Source organism: Antrostomus carolinensis, unplaced genomic scaffold, assembly GCF_000700745.2.
Source record: "Antrostomus carolinensis isolate BGI_N321 unplaced genomic scaffold, ASM70074v2 scaffold39342, whole genome shotgun sequence".
Classification (NCBI taxonomy): Eukaryota; Metazoa; Chordata; class Aves; order Caprimulgiformes; family Caprimulgidae; genus Antrostomus; species Antrostomus carolinensis.
In genome coordinates this window covers 1-16,833 of record NW_010300903.1, presented here as the reverse complement: position 1 = coordinate 16,833, position 16,833 = coordinate 1, and the positions used below count along the sequence as shown (strand labels likewise).

At 46.7% G+C, this 16,833-nt stretch overlaps 1 protein-coding gene across 2 annotated transcripts; it reads left to right on the top strand.

The window, feature by feature from the left end:
• The first annotated feature begins 641 nt into the window (after nucleotides 1–641).
• Nucleotides 642–15,706, top strand: GGT1 (gamma-glutamyltransferase 1). 2 transcript variants are annotated; one of them, XM_029083829.1, is made up of 13 exons: nucleotides 642–811; nucleotides 5,288–5,455; nucleotides 6,100–6,227; nucleotides 6,462–6,551; nucleotides 7,559–7,751; nucleotides 8,921–9,078; nucleotides 9,955–10,104; nucleotides 10,603–10,739; nucleotides 11,609–11,796; nucleotides 12,604–12,731; nucleotides 13,598–13,710; nucleotides 14,808–14,921; nucleotides 15,563–15,706. In XM_029083829.1, the coding sequence occupies exons 2-13, from the start codon at nucleotides 5,292–5,294 to the stop codon at nucleotides 15,704–15,706; spliced, it is 1,707 nt and encodes a 568-aa protein (XP_028939662.1). In that variant the 5' UTR covers nucleotides 642–811; nucleotides 5,288–5,291. The 2 variants fall into 2 exon arrangements, with proteins under 2 accessions (XP_028939662.1, XP_010161584.1); XM_010163282.2 differs by lacking the exon at nucleotides 642–811 and adding an exon at nucleotides 3,508–3,561 and having other exon boundaries at nucleotides 5,292–5,455.
• The last annotated feature ends 1,127 nt before the right edge of the window (nucleotides 15,707–16,833 follow it).

The following is a 16,833-nucleotide window of genomic DNA, read 5'->3' as shown; positions in this document are numbered from 1 at the left end:
ATCCTTCCTGCCAGAGGGTACTGCTGTGGGAGCAGGGGTGACAGAACAGGCATCGCATCTTCTTATTGCAGCTGGAGTATTAATCCAAACTAAAACCAATGACCACTGAAGGTAGTGTGTAGCCATGATTGCTGAAGAACAGGCATGTGAGCAGATCAGGTGCCCTCGCATTGCAGGCAGTTTATTCCCACAGCAATCACAGCTGAATCTGTCAGGGTGCTTGGGTTTAAGCAGCAAAGTACAGGTACACTTAAAATCCAGCCTCTTTTTGAACCATGAGGGTGCCAGCTGGTTAGGCAAGAGGGGTGTTGAGGGTACATGATCACGTGAAGATGGGAGCACTTCCACTTAAGATGACCACATATTTGCTCAGTTGCTTAATTAGAACTTAAGAGCTAGCAATGAGGTGTGGGAAAAGTCACATTTGTACCACGTACTAACCAAATCCAAGAACACAGAATTACTCTGCTGGTGATACACAACCTTTGTGGATGCTAAAATATGCATTTTAAGAGGTGTGAGTTCTTGACTCTTCACCTAGTCAATGATTACTTCTGCATTCTTCTGGTACTGTGAATTCAAGCATAATGAGTTTCAATGGGTTAATCTCTGTGAGCAGAGCAGTACAAATATCAAATGGTATGGTACGCTTCAGAGAGCTTTTGATGGAAGGTAGGTGGTTACTACTACTGCTACAAGGATGTATTGTCCCTAGAAAGGGGTTTGCTGTTTGAGAAAGGCTATTCAAAGGCTATCGGTACCTCAAAATCTGTGCAAAAGGACAAGACAGACTTGCAAATACTCTCCAGAGGTAAGGGGGAATTAGAAATTGCCTTCATTAAGCTATTCCCCTCAGCCTGGAAGTGTCGTGTGGGATTTCTTATTCAACAGAATGCGGAACAATATGACATTTTTTAATATGTCAGATGAAAACTTGCCAAAAGAGAATGACAGGACCTGACTAACCAGTCTGAATAAGCTCAGGTCTAATAAACAACTTCTAGTTTAATGGCAGAAGAGCATCCGAAAACATCTTTTGCAACAGTTGGGAGAACTATTTTGATGGAGCATTTTGATTTTAAATTGTGAGTGAATGTAACATTTTTATAAAACTTTATTTTAATGACTTGCATTTTTGAGATTGAGTTTGACAGTTCTTGATTTCTGGAAGGTCCTTAACTAGAAAACACTGTGAAAACCATTTGAAACAGAGTATTCTGCATTTATTCCACCTTTCTGCCTTTTTTCTCACTTCATAGTTTATGCTGAAGTGTCTTAAAATAAAAAATGTTGGATTTGATGCTAACATTTCTGCAGGAAAACATTAAAGTTTTTGTGAGAAAAAAGTTGCTTCAAGAGAAAATTACACTTTCTCAATGAACTGGGAGTTTACTCTACATTGCACAGAATATTACATGCCATTAGGCGTCAGAAAATCTAATGCCTGTGGGGGAGTTGCAGATCTTGATTGCAGTAGCTGTCTGTGAGCAGCATTCCTGAAAGCCAGCTGGAGCAGCCTGCTTATGGGACTTCTCACTCAGTTCTGTTCAGTGTCCGTTATCTCTGGCTTGACATCGCAGCAATAAGTAGGGACCACTGATCTTGCACTGAGGCCTTTCTCCTTTAAATTGATCTGTGTGCACATGAGCTCTCTGCGGCAGGGTTAACAAAGAGGGTCCTAAAGGCTTTTAACCTGCATCTGAGGGGAGGGAGGCAGCAAGTCACACAGGGCACAGGCCAGCGGGACAGGAACTGACATGGAGGTGCTAGCTGTGAGGAAAGCTTTTAACTGAGTTACATGGAGTTACTGCATTTCTCCAGGAGCTGCTCTGTCCCCCTGCTCCAGGCAACTCCAGTGACTGCTCCACTGCCAACAATAAATCATAGTGGGGACTTGACTTCAGAGCTGAGATTCAAAAAAACCAATGGTGCAAAAACTCAGTGGTTCCTGCAATGTGCCTACCTAGGGAGCAGGGCACATCTGGAGAGGTGGGTTAGAGAATAGTGGGTATCTACAGGCTCCTCATCCACCTCCAGACTGCTGTACAGCAAACAAACTGCATCTCCGGCTCTCCACAGTTAGGAAGGCAGAAAGGATTCTGCAAGGGCTGCTTTCTTCTAGGGCCAGGCCTGAAATAGGTTCAGGAGCTTATAGGAGTGGAGCGGGCAGTTAAGGTGGAGAGGATTATTCTCAGCTGAGTTTGCTTTCTGTACCATTGCAGAAGAGAAAGCTGCAGATCTTCAGCTCATACATCTGCTTCTTCCTTAGCAGGGTCAATCTGACAGATTGCAGAGATGCACTTTCATTAAGAACATTCACTTTTGTTGGCCCCACTTGGGTCCCAGAGGCCAACGATGTACCACAATGCAGTGCAGGAGCAGTGCCCAGCAATCCCTGTCTCTTCTTCACCGCAGTCTGTGTGCTTGTTCCTGCTTCCAGTGGTGCGTGTCTTATCCTCGCTCCGGGGGCTGGCGGCGGGCCGGGAGCTGCGCCCGAGGTGTATGAAGTGGTCTGGAGGGCCCTTCCCAAGGTCTGTGCGCTCACCGGGCACCTGGGCACTCAGCGTGGAGCTCTTACGGGTCTAGGAGATGCTCACGAGTGTCATCTGAATCCAGAGAGGAGGTGAAAGAGATGAGAGCAGAGGTACCATCTGAGGTTTCCCCTTCTCCTCTCCTGCTCTCAGAATAACTTGCCTGACAAGGCAGTAAATCTTTACTGCCCAAGCAGTTGTAGAGGAGAACTCGATAGCTCCAGCCAGGAGTCTATGGGTTAACGTACCAGCTACAGGCTGGAGTCACCCTGGGCTTGCAGGACAGCCCAGCATAGAGCAGCCTTCAGATGAAACAAAGTACCTTCTGCCTAGCTGGGGCGCGGATAAAAGATCCCATGGCATTTCTTGTGAAGCCTGGAGGAGACTGCCAGTGCTGAAGCTGAACTCTCTCTGCCAGCAAACAAAACTGTCTTTAAACTCTGAGACTGTGTGTGAGCTATTGTTGGGGACATAATGGCTGCTCTGTTTCCCTGCACAGCCATTGCTCTGCAAACACCCCACTGGTCTCTTTTAAAAGCAGCTGAGTGTAAATCAAGTTCTAGAACTTGGAAAGGGGTTTCATCCATTTACCTTTTACTGCCCTCGGTGGACATTTGTTTACAGAACAGCACATATGGTAGATTTACACCCTGGTTTGGGCTGCTGTTACTTGGAGATGGATATCTTTAGTGCTCTGAGACTCACAGATACAGGGGGTCTAGATAACAAATGGATATGTCCTAATTTACATAACAGGAGCGGGGAGGGAGGGGGGTGAGGTTGAGGGGGCTGTGCTTGCTAATATCCTCCCGCTGAGAAAAGTTTTGATTTAGTTGGCCTGTTTCCTCAGCTCAGTGCTGGCACACTCTCTGCTCCCTAATCCTGCATGTGATGCTCTGCCTGCTGGAGTTTGCTTTGCTTTGGGCTGTTGAACATCCACAGAGGGTGGGGTTGGTGGATCCACTCTTCACTCACAATGCCATGGATTGGCTTATCTCTGAGGATGGCAGATGTTTGTGTAAGATAAAGGGTATCTTGGCTATTGTGCAAATACAGTAATCACAGTGAAAACTCAAAGCTACACTAGAGGGGAAAGTTGGTCCCTGAAGGCAATATGATGAATTTAGGTCTTTTTTGCTGGAACAGTCCTGTAACAGGAAAGGAAATGGGTCAAAGAGTAGCTGTTTAAACTCTATGTCATGAACTGTCAGTCCCAACAAGGTGGCAGTGACTCTCCATCCCTTCAATAGCTCTCAACTCATCCTGGTGTGTATCTGGAATATGCTTGACAGAGAGCTCCTCGGTGTTCTATGCTCATGCACAGATGAACTGTAACCCTGTGCGCCCCAAGAGCAGCTGTGTGCAGGACTGGGAAACATGGAGACTTGAGCGCTGGCCATCGCCCTCTAGAAGTGAGAGGCTCATTGGAAGGGTTCTCTGGCCAAGGACCCTGAAGAGGATGGGATGCTGTGCAGACACTGAGGTGTGCCAAATAGTTTTGGCCAAGGTTTCTTGCTAATGATTAAGATGTGTTTTGCACTGGTCATTGATAACCTTCTGGACAGAGAGTTCTTCACAGACATGGTGTTTAAAAGCAGATTATATAAAGTTAAAGGTTTAATTTTTCCTCTGAAGAGGATGTGAGTCATGACTAACACCAGTTATTTTCTGCTCTTTGGGTTTCCCTTCTCATCTATAAATCTGCTACTTTTTTGCTTTATGAGGTTACCTGCCTGCTATAAAACAGGTTCTTACCCCAATGATAGTTGCTGGTTTGAGGCTTTTTCATTGCTGGTGCTGTAACAGATCTGCTTCCAGGAGTCCCCAGGGTGCTCACTGAAGCAGATCACTCTGCAGATAGGATGGCAGTAATGGGTATAGGGGAAGCTGGTAAAAGCTTTGGAGTTGTTAGAATGGTTGTTCTGCATTGAGGTGGCAGGGGCATGGAGAAATGGTACCAGCAGTGCCCACAGAAAATGTCTTGATATGAATCTGAGTGAGGAAATATCTGGGAGATCCCCTCTGTGAGAGGTTCAGGGGAGGAGGAAGCTGTTCAATGCCCACAGTTCAGAACTCATGGAAACCTGCTGAAAAGCAGGGGCTGGAAAGATGGGAAGAACTCATATAGTCAGCCTCACTATGTGGCTATGGAGCAGGAAGGAAGAGGTCAACAGAGCTGGCTGTTCACCTGGCAAAGCCAGCCTGCCTCCAGGGCGTGGGCAGAATGCAGTCCTTGACTCCATCACATTACCAAGGGGGCAGAGGGCCTGCCAGTGTGTGTTGGAGGGGGAATCTAGTAAAAAATCTCAGATCGGTATTGCTGACTTGATTTGGGAACTAGATCAAATCCAGTCTGACACCAGGCCCCTCTCCTTCCAAGCAGAGCAGTAACTTATATTCTTGCTGGGCATCTAAAATCCTGAGTATAAAGTCAGCAATTGGTTGTCCTGTTGCCACTGAAAGGTAATGGTAGCAGGACATCTTGAACATCCCCTCCCCTCTTGATATCCTACTTCACTTCAAAACAGGACGTCACCCTGATATGTAACTGTCAAGGCCAGAATCGGGCTCCCACCTCCCCTGGCCACTCCTTCCCAAACTGCCCTAGAAGAGCTGTTGGCTGCTGGGGGGTAGAGGGGGAAATGGTGGATATGAAGAAGGAACATGAAAAGACTGCTCTTGTGCCTGATCAGCTGCTCCCTAGTTCCCATGTGTCCCAGAAGCAGCAAGGCTGACCATCCTATCTTTTCCCACAGGAAGATGAAGAAGCGCTATGTGTTGGCCGGAGTCCTGACTGCAGCCCTGCTGGGGCTCATCTTGTTCCTGGGACTCTTCTTCGGGCTGCGCTCTGACTCAGGGGACACGCACATTTATAAGAGGGCAGCTGTGGCTACAGACGCAGGGCAGTGCTCAGTAATTGGAAGGTACCCGCTAATTGTGCTGGGACTCTTGTTAGCTCTGACAGCTCTTGTGCAAGACAAAACTGTTGTTCCCTCAATGTCCAGGTGCAAGCCTGGCAGTTGCCTGCACAGATAATCTCTCATCTCCCTGTAGAAAGAGGAGGCGTAATAAATCCTGAGCTTTTACCATACCTGACCAATGTTACTGCAGTTGCTCAGAGATAACTGCAGACAGTTTTGCTAAATGCATGAACAATGGGAAGGAGAGATGCTTTTCAACCTCCTTTTGAAAACCATTTATCAAGCTGTCCCCCAGTTCCAGATGCAAGTGCTGCAGATTTCAGGCTCCTCAGAGAGTTGTCGTTACTCGTGTGTAAGGAATGGGTCTGGGATGCCTGACCCCAAACATACTTTGAGCATCTTGGTGTTTTCAAGCTAGTTTGACTGTATCTCTAATGAGGGCTGATCTGCACCTACACAATTAGGCTGTATTCTCTAAGGTGACAGAAACTCAAACTTCCTGTTCCTGAGGAACCTATAGACTGGGTGTGGACAAATGTGCATTAGAGAATCTGTCATAGCTGCTCTGATGAGATGACTCCACTACTCACAGGTAGCTGAGACAGTGTAACACGTCACCATATGATGCCTTCTCTTCTGCTGCACAGGGACATCCTTCAGCAAGGTGGATCAGCAGTGGATGCTGCGATTGCGTCTCTACTTTGTGTAGGACTCATGAATGCTCACAGCATGGGCATTGGAGGGGGCCTCTTCTTTACCATCTACAGCAGCACAGGTAAGGGACAGGGCCATATACATCTGCAACAGTTTGAGAAATGTTTATCTAAAGCAGGTGATTTATCTTACCAGAGTGAAGGTAAAAGACTAACTCTCAACCTCTTGGGGAATATGTTGTCCTCAAAATAATTGCCAAGAAACTGGCTCACATTGATCAGACTTCTTCAGCAGAGGCCATGCCTGTATCTTGAGTCCACAACTAAACATCATCTTCCTTGCTCTGTTGTTACAGGAAAAGTGGAAATCATTAATGCGAGAGAGGTGGCTCCAAAAAGAGCATCGGAGGACATGTTTAGGAACAACACACAGCTCTCTCTGAAAGGTATGGCAAAGGCTGTTTCACTGCTCTGGGGGGACTTCATAGCTGCAATATGAGCTTCTACTGACATGTCCGAATTAAGAACATTTCTTATGGTTAGGTTCTTGCATATCTACAGGATTTCTCACCTAGAGATGCTCCTGCTATACACAGCCTGCAAACTCGGTCCTGACAAGGAAGCTAAAAGTAGTGACCTTCAAACTAGTTGGTCACCTCGGCACTTTCTACTTTTCACTCTATGAAAATGCAGGTGAATCCAAAGCCCTCAGTATGACCTGTTCCATATTTGCCATCTTTCCTTTGAATAAATCTTTATGGATCAACTTAGTTCTTCTCAGTTCAAGTGTCCTCCCTAAATGCCTTCTGTGGTAGCTTCAACTAATGGTTCAGGGGCTACAGAGAAGAAGTAATAATCTCAGGGCAGTATTTTCTAATCAGAAATAGAAAGAAATACTAACTAGTTCTTTTCATGGTCACTCCTGTAACCAAGGAGGAACAGGACCCTGGAGGGGGTTTGGGAAGTGTGTTGAACTTCTAGGAGATGCCATTAAAAACAGGATTGAAGCAAACTGCTGCATGACTGTGCAATGCAGTAATCCATCTATTGCAATTGCAGTTACAATGCTGCAACAAAGTTTTTGGCTTAAGTATGTCCACAGTCTGTGTCCTCTTACTGTAGTGTTCTCTGAAGAACTGGAAACTGCAGGCAGCTATGATAGCTTCTGTGTTCTGAGCAGCTTTTCTCTGGCACAGAGCCTACTGAAGGGGAATGACCCAAAAACCTGAGTTACCAGCAAGAGGATAAAGGTGTTTCAACAGTCCAGAATATGTAGGCATAAATGTCAGACAGAATAATTCTGTTAGCATCATATGCATAAACTGAGCTGACCAGCGTATACATAATCCCTGCCTAAAACCAGGGCTGGCAGATAAGCCTGCTCTACCTCCTACTCCATTAATTGCTTTCTTTTCTTGTTGTGGAAGACTAATACATTCCTTATCTGCTCCAGGAGGACTGTCCATCGCTGTTCCAGGAGAAATCCGTGGGTATGAACTGGCTCACAAACGTCATGGCAAACTGGCATGGAAAGACCTGTTTCTGCCAAGCATCAAGTTGGCAAGAGAAGGATTCCCTGTTGGGAAAGGCCTTGCAGCAGCCATCAAATCAAGAGAGGAGTCAATTGAAAGCAATCCCTCACTGTGGTAGGTAGAGCAGTCTCACCAGAGTAGGTAGAGCAGTTGCTGTTCTGTGCAGAGAAATTTGGGGTAACTGCATCCTGGCTGAAAAGTCTCTGTGTTTGTGTAATGTAGTGTCTGTGAGGAGTGTGGCTGTACCCACTGTACCTGCTGGTGTTATTCTAGCACAGATAAAGGTGCTAAATCACAGGGCAAATTTTAGGAATGTTCAGTCCTGACCTTTAAAGGGAGATAAATTCTGCTCTTAAAGTCCATTTGTCTGAGCAAAAGTGGAATTAGAGTACATGCTGGGATAAATCTGTCAGATGGCATTGTATTCTCTGAACCCCCAGCTTTTCCTCATGCTGTAAGTGCACTAAGCTAATCTTACCTGCATTTAGGGTAATTGCAGAGTCTCCTTGAACATCTCATCTGCTGTCAGGCAGTGGGAATTTGGATCATCTCTTGCTCTGCAGTCAACCTTCCCTGAGCAATGCCTCTGACCATCCACTTCTGGCAATGACTATGAACATGAAGGGTTTTAAATGCGCCCTCACTTCCTCTTGCAGTCAAACGTTGGGGGTCTATGTCCAGCCCTATGGGAGATCATGCTTAATCCTCTCTTTTCCTTAAAATCTCTGCCAGCTGCAGGTTGGTTTCCAATCCAGTAGGGATGTACAGCCTGGGCCTATCTCGTGTATTTCCATCTGGCAGGCCCACAGCAGCACATTCATGATCCATGATGAGGGAGCTAGAGAGGAAACTGTCTGCCTCAAAGTGCTCTGACAAACACATTCTCCTGGACTCACTGGAAGCTTTGGGCTTCATAGCCTGATAGTCTGTGCTCTGAACAGAACTGCTTGAGTTCAAGAACTATGGCTCCTGGGCATCTTGCGGCAGTTGTTGGCCCCTTGGGCAGGTAGGGAGGGCAGCCTGCCTTGGAGACAAAGATTGGCACTCCCTCCTGCAGGCTTCACTGAGCAAATTCTGAGCAATGAGGAATCCCAAGTCAGAAATGTTCACTTTTATATCACAGTGCAAGTCATCAGAACCCCTGGAGCATGGCTCAGGCAGTTTTTTTTCTCTCCAAGAAGTCTCTAGCGTGAACACTCAAATACTGTGTCAGCTGGTACAGGTACACATCATTTTGAACTTGTCTCTCAGATTTGATCTTCTCAATCTCCTTTCTCTGTTAGTGAAGTGTTCTGCAGAGGAGGGAAAATTCTGCAGGAGGGTGATATCATCAAGATGCCTAAACTAGCCAACACATACGAGACTATAGCCAGTGAAGGAGCAGATGCCTTTTACACAGGAAGCCTGGCAAAACAGATCATCGATGACATCCGCAGTGTAGGTAAGAAACAGGACATCTGTCCAAAACAGCACGGGTGACCTGACTGCTATGGGTCAGCATCTAAGGAGGAGCCAGTGACCTGCAGAAGCCTTGGAAGCGGGTGAAGCCTGCTGCCTGAAATGCTGCCTCCGAGATTTGTAGCAACAGGACACTCAAGAGAAGCCATTAGCGCTTTAATGGATGCATTTGAAACTCAGTCAGAAATGGATAGTATATACTGTGCATTTCTGTACCATATAGTCTAGCAAGTCTGTGCGTTTCTGGCTATAGCTTAGTAGATACATGCTGTTTAGAGAGCCTGAATCCAACAAGTTTCTACCCTAAAACATGACATATATGGTCCTGTAAACTCTGAGCTTGTTTAATCTCTCGATGCCACTAGATGGTGGTAGTATCCCATCCTTACTGGCTATCATTGGCTCGCTTCAGTCAACATCATAAGCGTCATTTACTGGCTCTATTTGTTATGGTTAATTGCTGTCTTCCCCCTTCTGATAAGAAAGGTAATGGAAATACAAATTATTCTGCTTGTGGGGTAGCACAAAGCATCTGCACCCAAAAGCTGCATCCTCCTCCTGTAAACAGGACTCTCAATGACGTTTTGTTACCTGATGTTGCAAAAGATGCATCACCAGATTTTTTTCTGCCATAAAAAAATCAGCCCAACTTCAGGCTTAGACTGTCTGAGCCTCAGCTGGATCTACCAAGAAATAAATTCAACTCCTGTGCACTCATCTTTGCTTTCTTTACCTTGCAACTTTTTGGATTTGCCTGTGTTCCCTGCTGTACTTGCTATGATACATGGTGATGGAGTATTACCTCTTCTTCCTACCAGAGATCACAAAAACCTGCATCTACAGTTTTCTTCTCTTCCAGGGGGCATTGTCACATTGGATGACCTGCGGGACTATAACGCAACAGTGATTGAAGACCCCATACAGATCACACTTGGGGAGTTTACCCTCTACACACCTAATGCCCCCCTAAGTGGCCCAGTGCTAGCCCTCATTTTCAACATCCTGAAAGGTGAGAGTGCCACTGAGCAGAGCCTCACAAGTGGCAGGAGCTGGGAGAGCTCCGAAAACAATGCCTTTTTTGTTTTGGGAGCTGGGCCTCTCACCAGCAGGTGAGAAGTCTGAGACCCCAGGAGGGATCAGAGATGTAGAAACATTCCTCTTGTGCTGTAAACCCAGGGATGTCATTTTCCTCCTTGAAGTACAGGTGTGAGAGGCAAAATGTGCTCCTGATTGGGGTTTTTCCCTGGTACCTGCATGGGTAGATGCTAACTTGTACTTGAGGCTTCTTTGGAAAACATCTCTGCAAGTACAAACTTTGCTGATGACTCCCGCTCTGCTCAAAACTACCAGAGCTCCCGTGTTCTCCGTGTGGAGGTTAGGACAGTCCAGTGACTGCATCTCTATAGAGACTGGGCTTCAAGATTATACCATTTGGCACAGGTTTATTAGCAGTCCATTGACTGTGTACTTTCCTTTGTGTTCACAATTATTTGTCTTCTGTTGCCAGGATATAATTTCTCTGCTGACAGCATCAAAACCATAGAGGAGAAAGGTCTGACGTACCACCGCATTCTGGAGGCCTTTCGCTTTGCCTACGCCAAGAGGACTTTACTGGGAGATCCAAAATTTGTCAACATTACAGAGGTACCTGGCAAAAGCCTTTTCTTTCTGCAACACCAAGGTTGACTTGAACATGGCTTAAAGTTTTTGGGTGACTTAACTTTGTCAGAGATGCTCTGTGCCACCTGCTATTGACAGGCACTGAAACATCTCTGAATCAGAACGTGAGGTCCTATGTGACTCATGGCTGAGCTGTGAGGGATATAAATGGAGGAAACCTTCCTGCTGTAACAAAAACCAAAATCCTCAATTCACCAGGAGCGTTTGAGTATATTTAGGGCTAACCCTCCCTGTTTTCATAGTGTTTGAAGCTTTATTCACTAGATGACATTCCCAGCATCCTTGTGGCTCTAACCACAGTCCTGCCTATAGTAAATGGACCAACGGATGGGAAGGGATGAGGCAGGAACCCTGCTTTTCCCAACTTCACACTTTGTGCTTTTACTTCTGTGACTCTCCAAAAGCAGCAGGATCTGAGCCCAGCCCAGCCTGATGGACACAAATTTGCAACTTACAGAGCAATGGTCAGAGCTTGCCTTGGTCTAGTCCTCTCAACCTGATCCCTCTCCTCTCATCTCTGAAGCAAGTGTAACACTGCTTGCCTACACCTTATGGCAGTGTTGAGGACAGCTTTCCATAGATCTGCAATAATGGATGCTCAGTAACTTCCTACACAAAGGGGTGCATTGTAACAGCTGCTTCTGTGACTGCTTAAAATGCTCTTTGGTACAGTGTCCAACTTTCAAGAAGGAGGAAAGCCCCTGCTGGAAAACTATAGCCTCACTGCTGGGATTTGCCACTCTTCTGTGGTCTGAAGTATTGGATATCAGACTCATAACTACATTTCTCTTAAACTTAATCTGCTGAGTAACTGCATTGGATTTCTCTGACAGGCGATCACAAACATGACGTCCGAGTTCTTTGCGGATAGTCTCCGGAGGAAAATCACAGACAACACCTCCCATCCAGTTGACTACTATGAGCCAGTATATTACACTGGAGATAATGCTGGTACATCCCACCTCTCCATTGTGGCTGATGATGGCAGCGCTGTGTCCGCCACCAGCACCATCAACCAATAGTATGAGCTCAGACATTACTTCCATGTAGGCCTTTGCCATCTTCCTGGCAGTGGTTCTGTGGTTGGTATAAAACATCACTGAACTGTCATCTCTCTAGCGGGGTAGTGATGGGTAGCACTGTTGATGGGCACTTCTCCTGCTGATCTTGCAGGTCAGTTCTTAACATTGAGGCCTATTTGGTTGGGTCAGAGGACAAGAAGTGTCCTCTCTCATATTGGGTTCACCCACCAAGAAAACACTCACTGCATCTGGATCTTCTCATAAGCAGTGGTATCACTGCTGGCTCTGATTTCCCAGGCATCTGGAAGGAATTTGAGCTAATACAGCTGGCCTGGAAGTGCAGTGCTTGGCTTCGAGTGCTGTCGGGAAGAGCTGTGTTCCATGCGTATGGCCTGAAGCTGGGGGGGGTGAAGGCTCTTTCTGTCCATAGAAAATGTCTCCAGCTTGACACATCTAAGCAAAACCCCAGTCAGTCCCAAATGTACCAGCCTTTGAGCTATGCTGCCTCTGAATGGAGTGCAGTACTGCCCCACTGGAAGGGGAGTTAGTTGTACTTAGCTGCTGTGCTGTTTTTCCCCTTAGGGAGCTATACAGCAGGGCTCTGGGCTGTCCTTCCTCTGTGTAGCTGTGTACTTATGATATAAACTGCTTCCTTCCCCCGAGGGGTGACAGAATGTCCTTTACATCAGGAGGGAGTGGAGATACATTCCAATCAAATCCCAGGTTTCACACTGCAGTAAATCACCTGAACCTCTTCCTGGATTTGCTCTGGTTTTGACATGTCTGCGCCAACTTGTTTTGTCTAGCTTTGGCTCTGATGTACGATCCAACGTGAGTGGAATCATATTTAACGATGAGATGGATGACTTCAGCTCGCCTTACATAATCAATGGATTTGGGATCCCTCCTTCTCCAGCAAATTTCATAGCACCAGGTAGCTGTAAACTACCTTCCTGGCTCAGTCTTTTGGCTGTATCTTGCACACTAATACTGTGGTGTCTGCAAGGTGGGCTGCAGCGTGTCTGCGATCAGGCACAGGTCTGGGGCTTTCTGCAGAGGACAGGGATGAAAGCGAGTCACCTGGCATCCCTGTCAGAAACACACAACCAGCTGCCCCTGGTGCACCTCAAAGGAGGAGAGGTTGTCTAAAGAAAGACTCTTGTGTATGCGTGCCTTCTTCCAACAACCAGAAATCCTTTCCCAGGGGGCTTAGGATATGTCATGTTAAATGACTTGGGGCTGCAAAAGATTTCTTTGAACTGGTTTAAGAGGGAGGGAGGCAGCAGCAGGAGCTGACTTTAGGGTGTTAGATGGCATTGTCCAGCCTTCTCCCTGTACTGCCCTGGGGGCTGTAGGGCAGCTCTGCATAGACCCAGTTCATGTACCTAACCCAAGCACCCTGCCTGCTCCACCACTGCTTCCTGCAGACCCATCTCCTTACTGTAAAGCAGGCTGAGGTTCTCCTATCCTCCTGTACATCATGCTTTGGAGAGGGACAAGGAAGTGAAAGGACAGGAAGGGAAGTCCCACAGTGTACAGGAGGCAGCAGCATCACAGACAGGACTGTAGAGGAAATGACCTTCAGCCTCTGTGTGAAGGACCAGGATTAAGCTTTGCACTGCAGGAGCAAGGAGGAGATGGGCACAGGGGACACTGGGATCCCCAAGGGCTGAACAAGCCATGTGAGCTGAGTCAGGAAGGTGGATACTGAGGCTCTGGGTTTAGACATGGAGCAGGAGCTGGCACTTTGTAAGCTGCAGGTGGAAAGCTGAGCCTCTCTTGGATCTGTGTCCCCAACAGGTAAACAGCCGCTGTCCTCTATGTGCCCCTCCATCTTGGTGGATAAAATGAAAAAGGTCAGGATGGTGGTTGGTGCTTCTGGAGGAACAAAAATAACCACAGCAACAGCACTGGTATGTGATGATCTGGGCAAATGGGGGACATGGCTGAGGCAAAATAAGGTGGGGGAGAGGCAGATTTTGGGGTAAGGGTCTCAAGTGTCCAATTGTGATGTGACCATGGCTGTGGCTCTCTGCTGTGGGCTGCGGGCCTTAAAGGGAGGTTCCTGCCTGGCCTTCTGAGGGCTGGACCTCCAATGCCAACTCCTGCCAGAGCTACAAAGGGTCTCTTAAATTACTTCCTTCAGTGACTCCAGGTCTTTTCCTTTGGCAAGTTGTTCTTACCACTTGCAGAAGCTTTGTGACTTCAGTTTAGCTTTGACTTTTGTTCTCTGGATCTCCATGACCTTAGTCTCTTTATCTAGTTTAGAGCCATTCCCATCCAACATCCTAATCTTTGGACAAAAGTCACACAGAGAAGCTAAATAAGAACTTAGGCCAGGCATGATGTCAGGCCATCTGACAGGCAGGCTCTCCATGAGCTGCTGTGGCAGCCACTCAAAGGCCCAGCTTGACCAAAAGTGATTGCAGGAGAAAGCTGTCTTCTGTGCCAGCATGCACAGCAGTTCAGGGCACCAGGCTGGATCCTGCTTTCTTGCTGAGGTAAAGGCAAAGTCTCCTTAAAAACCGCTACAAGCAGCTTTCTAAGCCCTTGATCCTGAGGCAATTTTCACTTGCCAGCAGCTCCAACTTGCAATTTAAGCACAGAGACGATCCAGGTTTAAGGAAAATGGTTGCCCAGTAGTGGGAAGCTGTAACCAGATGTTTGCCGAGGTGACTGCTGTGTGTCTAACTAAGCTAGCACTAGCTTAATCACAGCAGCATAACCCCAACTACAGTAGCTTGAGGATCAGATCCTTTTGCTATGTTAATTTTAGGAAGTTAAGTTCTCTCTTTGTGGTAATCCTCCTGAGCATATCCAAGCTGATTCACTGCAATGTACCCGTGTTTTGCTCAGCCACGCGAGGGGCCGCTGAAAGCAGCAGGAACCAGAAATTACACCTTTTATGCACTCTCGCGAACATTCTTCAGATACCTCTGCCTATGCTGCTACAAGGGTCAGGCCTCTTTGAAGACAAGTAATTAACGTTAAGGCTTTTTGCTTCTCATAGGCGATCATGAATTCCATCTGGTTTGGTTACGATGTGAAGAGGGCAGTGGAAGAGCCCAGAATTCACGATCAGCTGTTTCCCAATATCACGGAGCTTGAACAGCAAGTAGAGGAGGTTTGTCTAGCTACAGTCCGGGGTGTGCATGAGCTTCTGGTATGGTGCTGGGTTCCTAGTGTTGAGAAGGCATGCACTTGTGGAAAATCGTGAAGCTTTGCCAAATGTTCCTAGGTAAGAAGTACTAAAGCTGGCAGAGGTCAAGTACTGGGTCACAATAAGCTGTTCTACGTGTGCCTTTAGTCTCAGTCATACGGGTTTAAGGCCTAGTGCATCCAGTGTGACCTACACTGGAAACTGAGGGTGTGTGTCTTCTTGCAGTGTTGTTTGTAGGACTTGTATCTGCATGCACTGGAGAGGATGCCCTGCTCTCTACAAGTCCTGTGTTTTCCCCCATTCCCAAACACGATCCCTCAGTTCTGGCTGTTGGTGTATGAGTATCTGAGGCAGAATGCTCTGTGACAGGAATAGTATTGGTAGCCCACACTGAGCACCACAAATGCCACATCTTCTCCATTCTATCTCTTCAAAAGCAGGGCATCCCAGAAAGTAAAGGGAAGAGAAGGAAGAGCATGTCGTTTTAGGAAACCTACCTAATGCAGGCACTGAACGCTTGGGTGGTCATGAAGGATGCAGGTTGCAGACTCTGGCACGTGTGCAGTTGCTCTCTCCTGTTGTCCTCATTCACCTCTGCATTCCAGGGTATAGAAGAACAACTAAAGAAGAGAAAACACGATACCACATGGGTGAGCGGCGGCGCGGTTGTGCAGGCCGTTCTCAGAACAGATGAAGGATGGGCTGCAGCCTCCGATTCCCGGAAAGGTGGTTTCCCGGCAGGCTACTGATGTGGCTCGGCTCTTTTTTTCCATGATCTAGTGACACTGAGGTGTGTTAGGGGGGAAGATCCTTTAGGTCTGCAACTCAGGGACTTCTCACAGGAAAGAGAACAAATTTACCTGTGGTTCTATTGACAGAGCTGGGACAGTTCTGTACAGCCATAACCGCAGTGCCTCATGCCACAGCAGTCTGCTAAGACAGGCACGTCTACCAAGACGTGCTGTACTTACTTGAAGAGTCTGTTTTGCCTTGAAGAGTTTGTTCCCTGCCTCCTCTCCATCCCATGAAGACACATTGGGTACCCAGAGTTCCTGAAGAAGGTCCAGCTCACACAAGCTGCAGCAAGTGTTTCCCTTACACATTGTCAGCTACTGGGAATGTCCCTGTCACTGCTAGAGAAGAGATTTGTTTCCTGTTGAATAGATGGGAGTTCCAGGACTCTGGGGACTGGGTTTTCTATGTTACAAACTAATAGATCTGTGTCACAGCAGGAAGCCCAGCTCTAGACTGGGATAAGCCTTCACAAACTCACCACTCTTAACAAAAGATGTTTCTGATTTTCACATCAGTTGATTATTGGAGATGAGTGGGTAAATGGAGAGGTGGCTTCAAACTTTTTTATGTATCTGTTGAGAAGGTCTAAAGGGAAGATGCTACCTGTAAAACTCTGAGCACAACTGAAATAAATAAATATGTAGTCACACATTTTTCTTGCCTGCACAGTTGCTATTGCCAAAAGGGATGGTGAGACTCTGTGGGAAAGAAGCTCTCCAGAATTTTTTCTCTTTTTTTCACTCTTTTGATAAAGTTATGATTAAAAAAAAAAAAAAACAAACCAAAAAATATCCAAAACAAGCTTGGTATTTTTTTGTTTGCTTTTTACCACATAATACTACAGGCCTGAAACACCAGAGTCTGAGGAAATGAAACCTCTAAAGGAGCTGCAGTTCCTCTTGTTGAAGGTAAGTTACCATTAATCAGACAATTAATGACCTCTCAGAAATCCTTATCTGATATGGAACAACTAAGAGTGTCTGTACCTATGCATAAAAGGGTTTTGGTGTTCACCTACCAGCATGGACTAATACATCACATCTGTTGAGTATTGACCCTGGCTGGATGCCAGATGCCCACC

Bases quoted from the DNA above. Each gene is read 5' to 3' on its own strand.
- GGT1 (XM_029083829.1), top strand. From the start codon at position 5,292: ATGAAGAAGCGCTATGTGTTGGCCGGAGTCCTGACTGCAGCCCTGCTG. The intron at 5,456-6,099 runs GTACCCGCTAAT...TCTGCTGCACAG, and splicing joins CAGTGCTCAGTAATTGGAAG to GGACATCCTTCAGCAAGGTG. The intron at 7,752-8,920 runs GTAGGTAGAGCA...TTTCTCTGTTAG, and splicing joins GAAAGCAATCCCTCACTGTG to TGAAGTGTTCTGCAGAGGAG.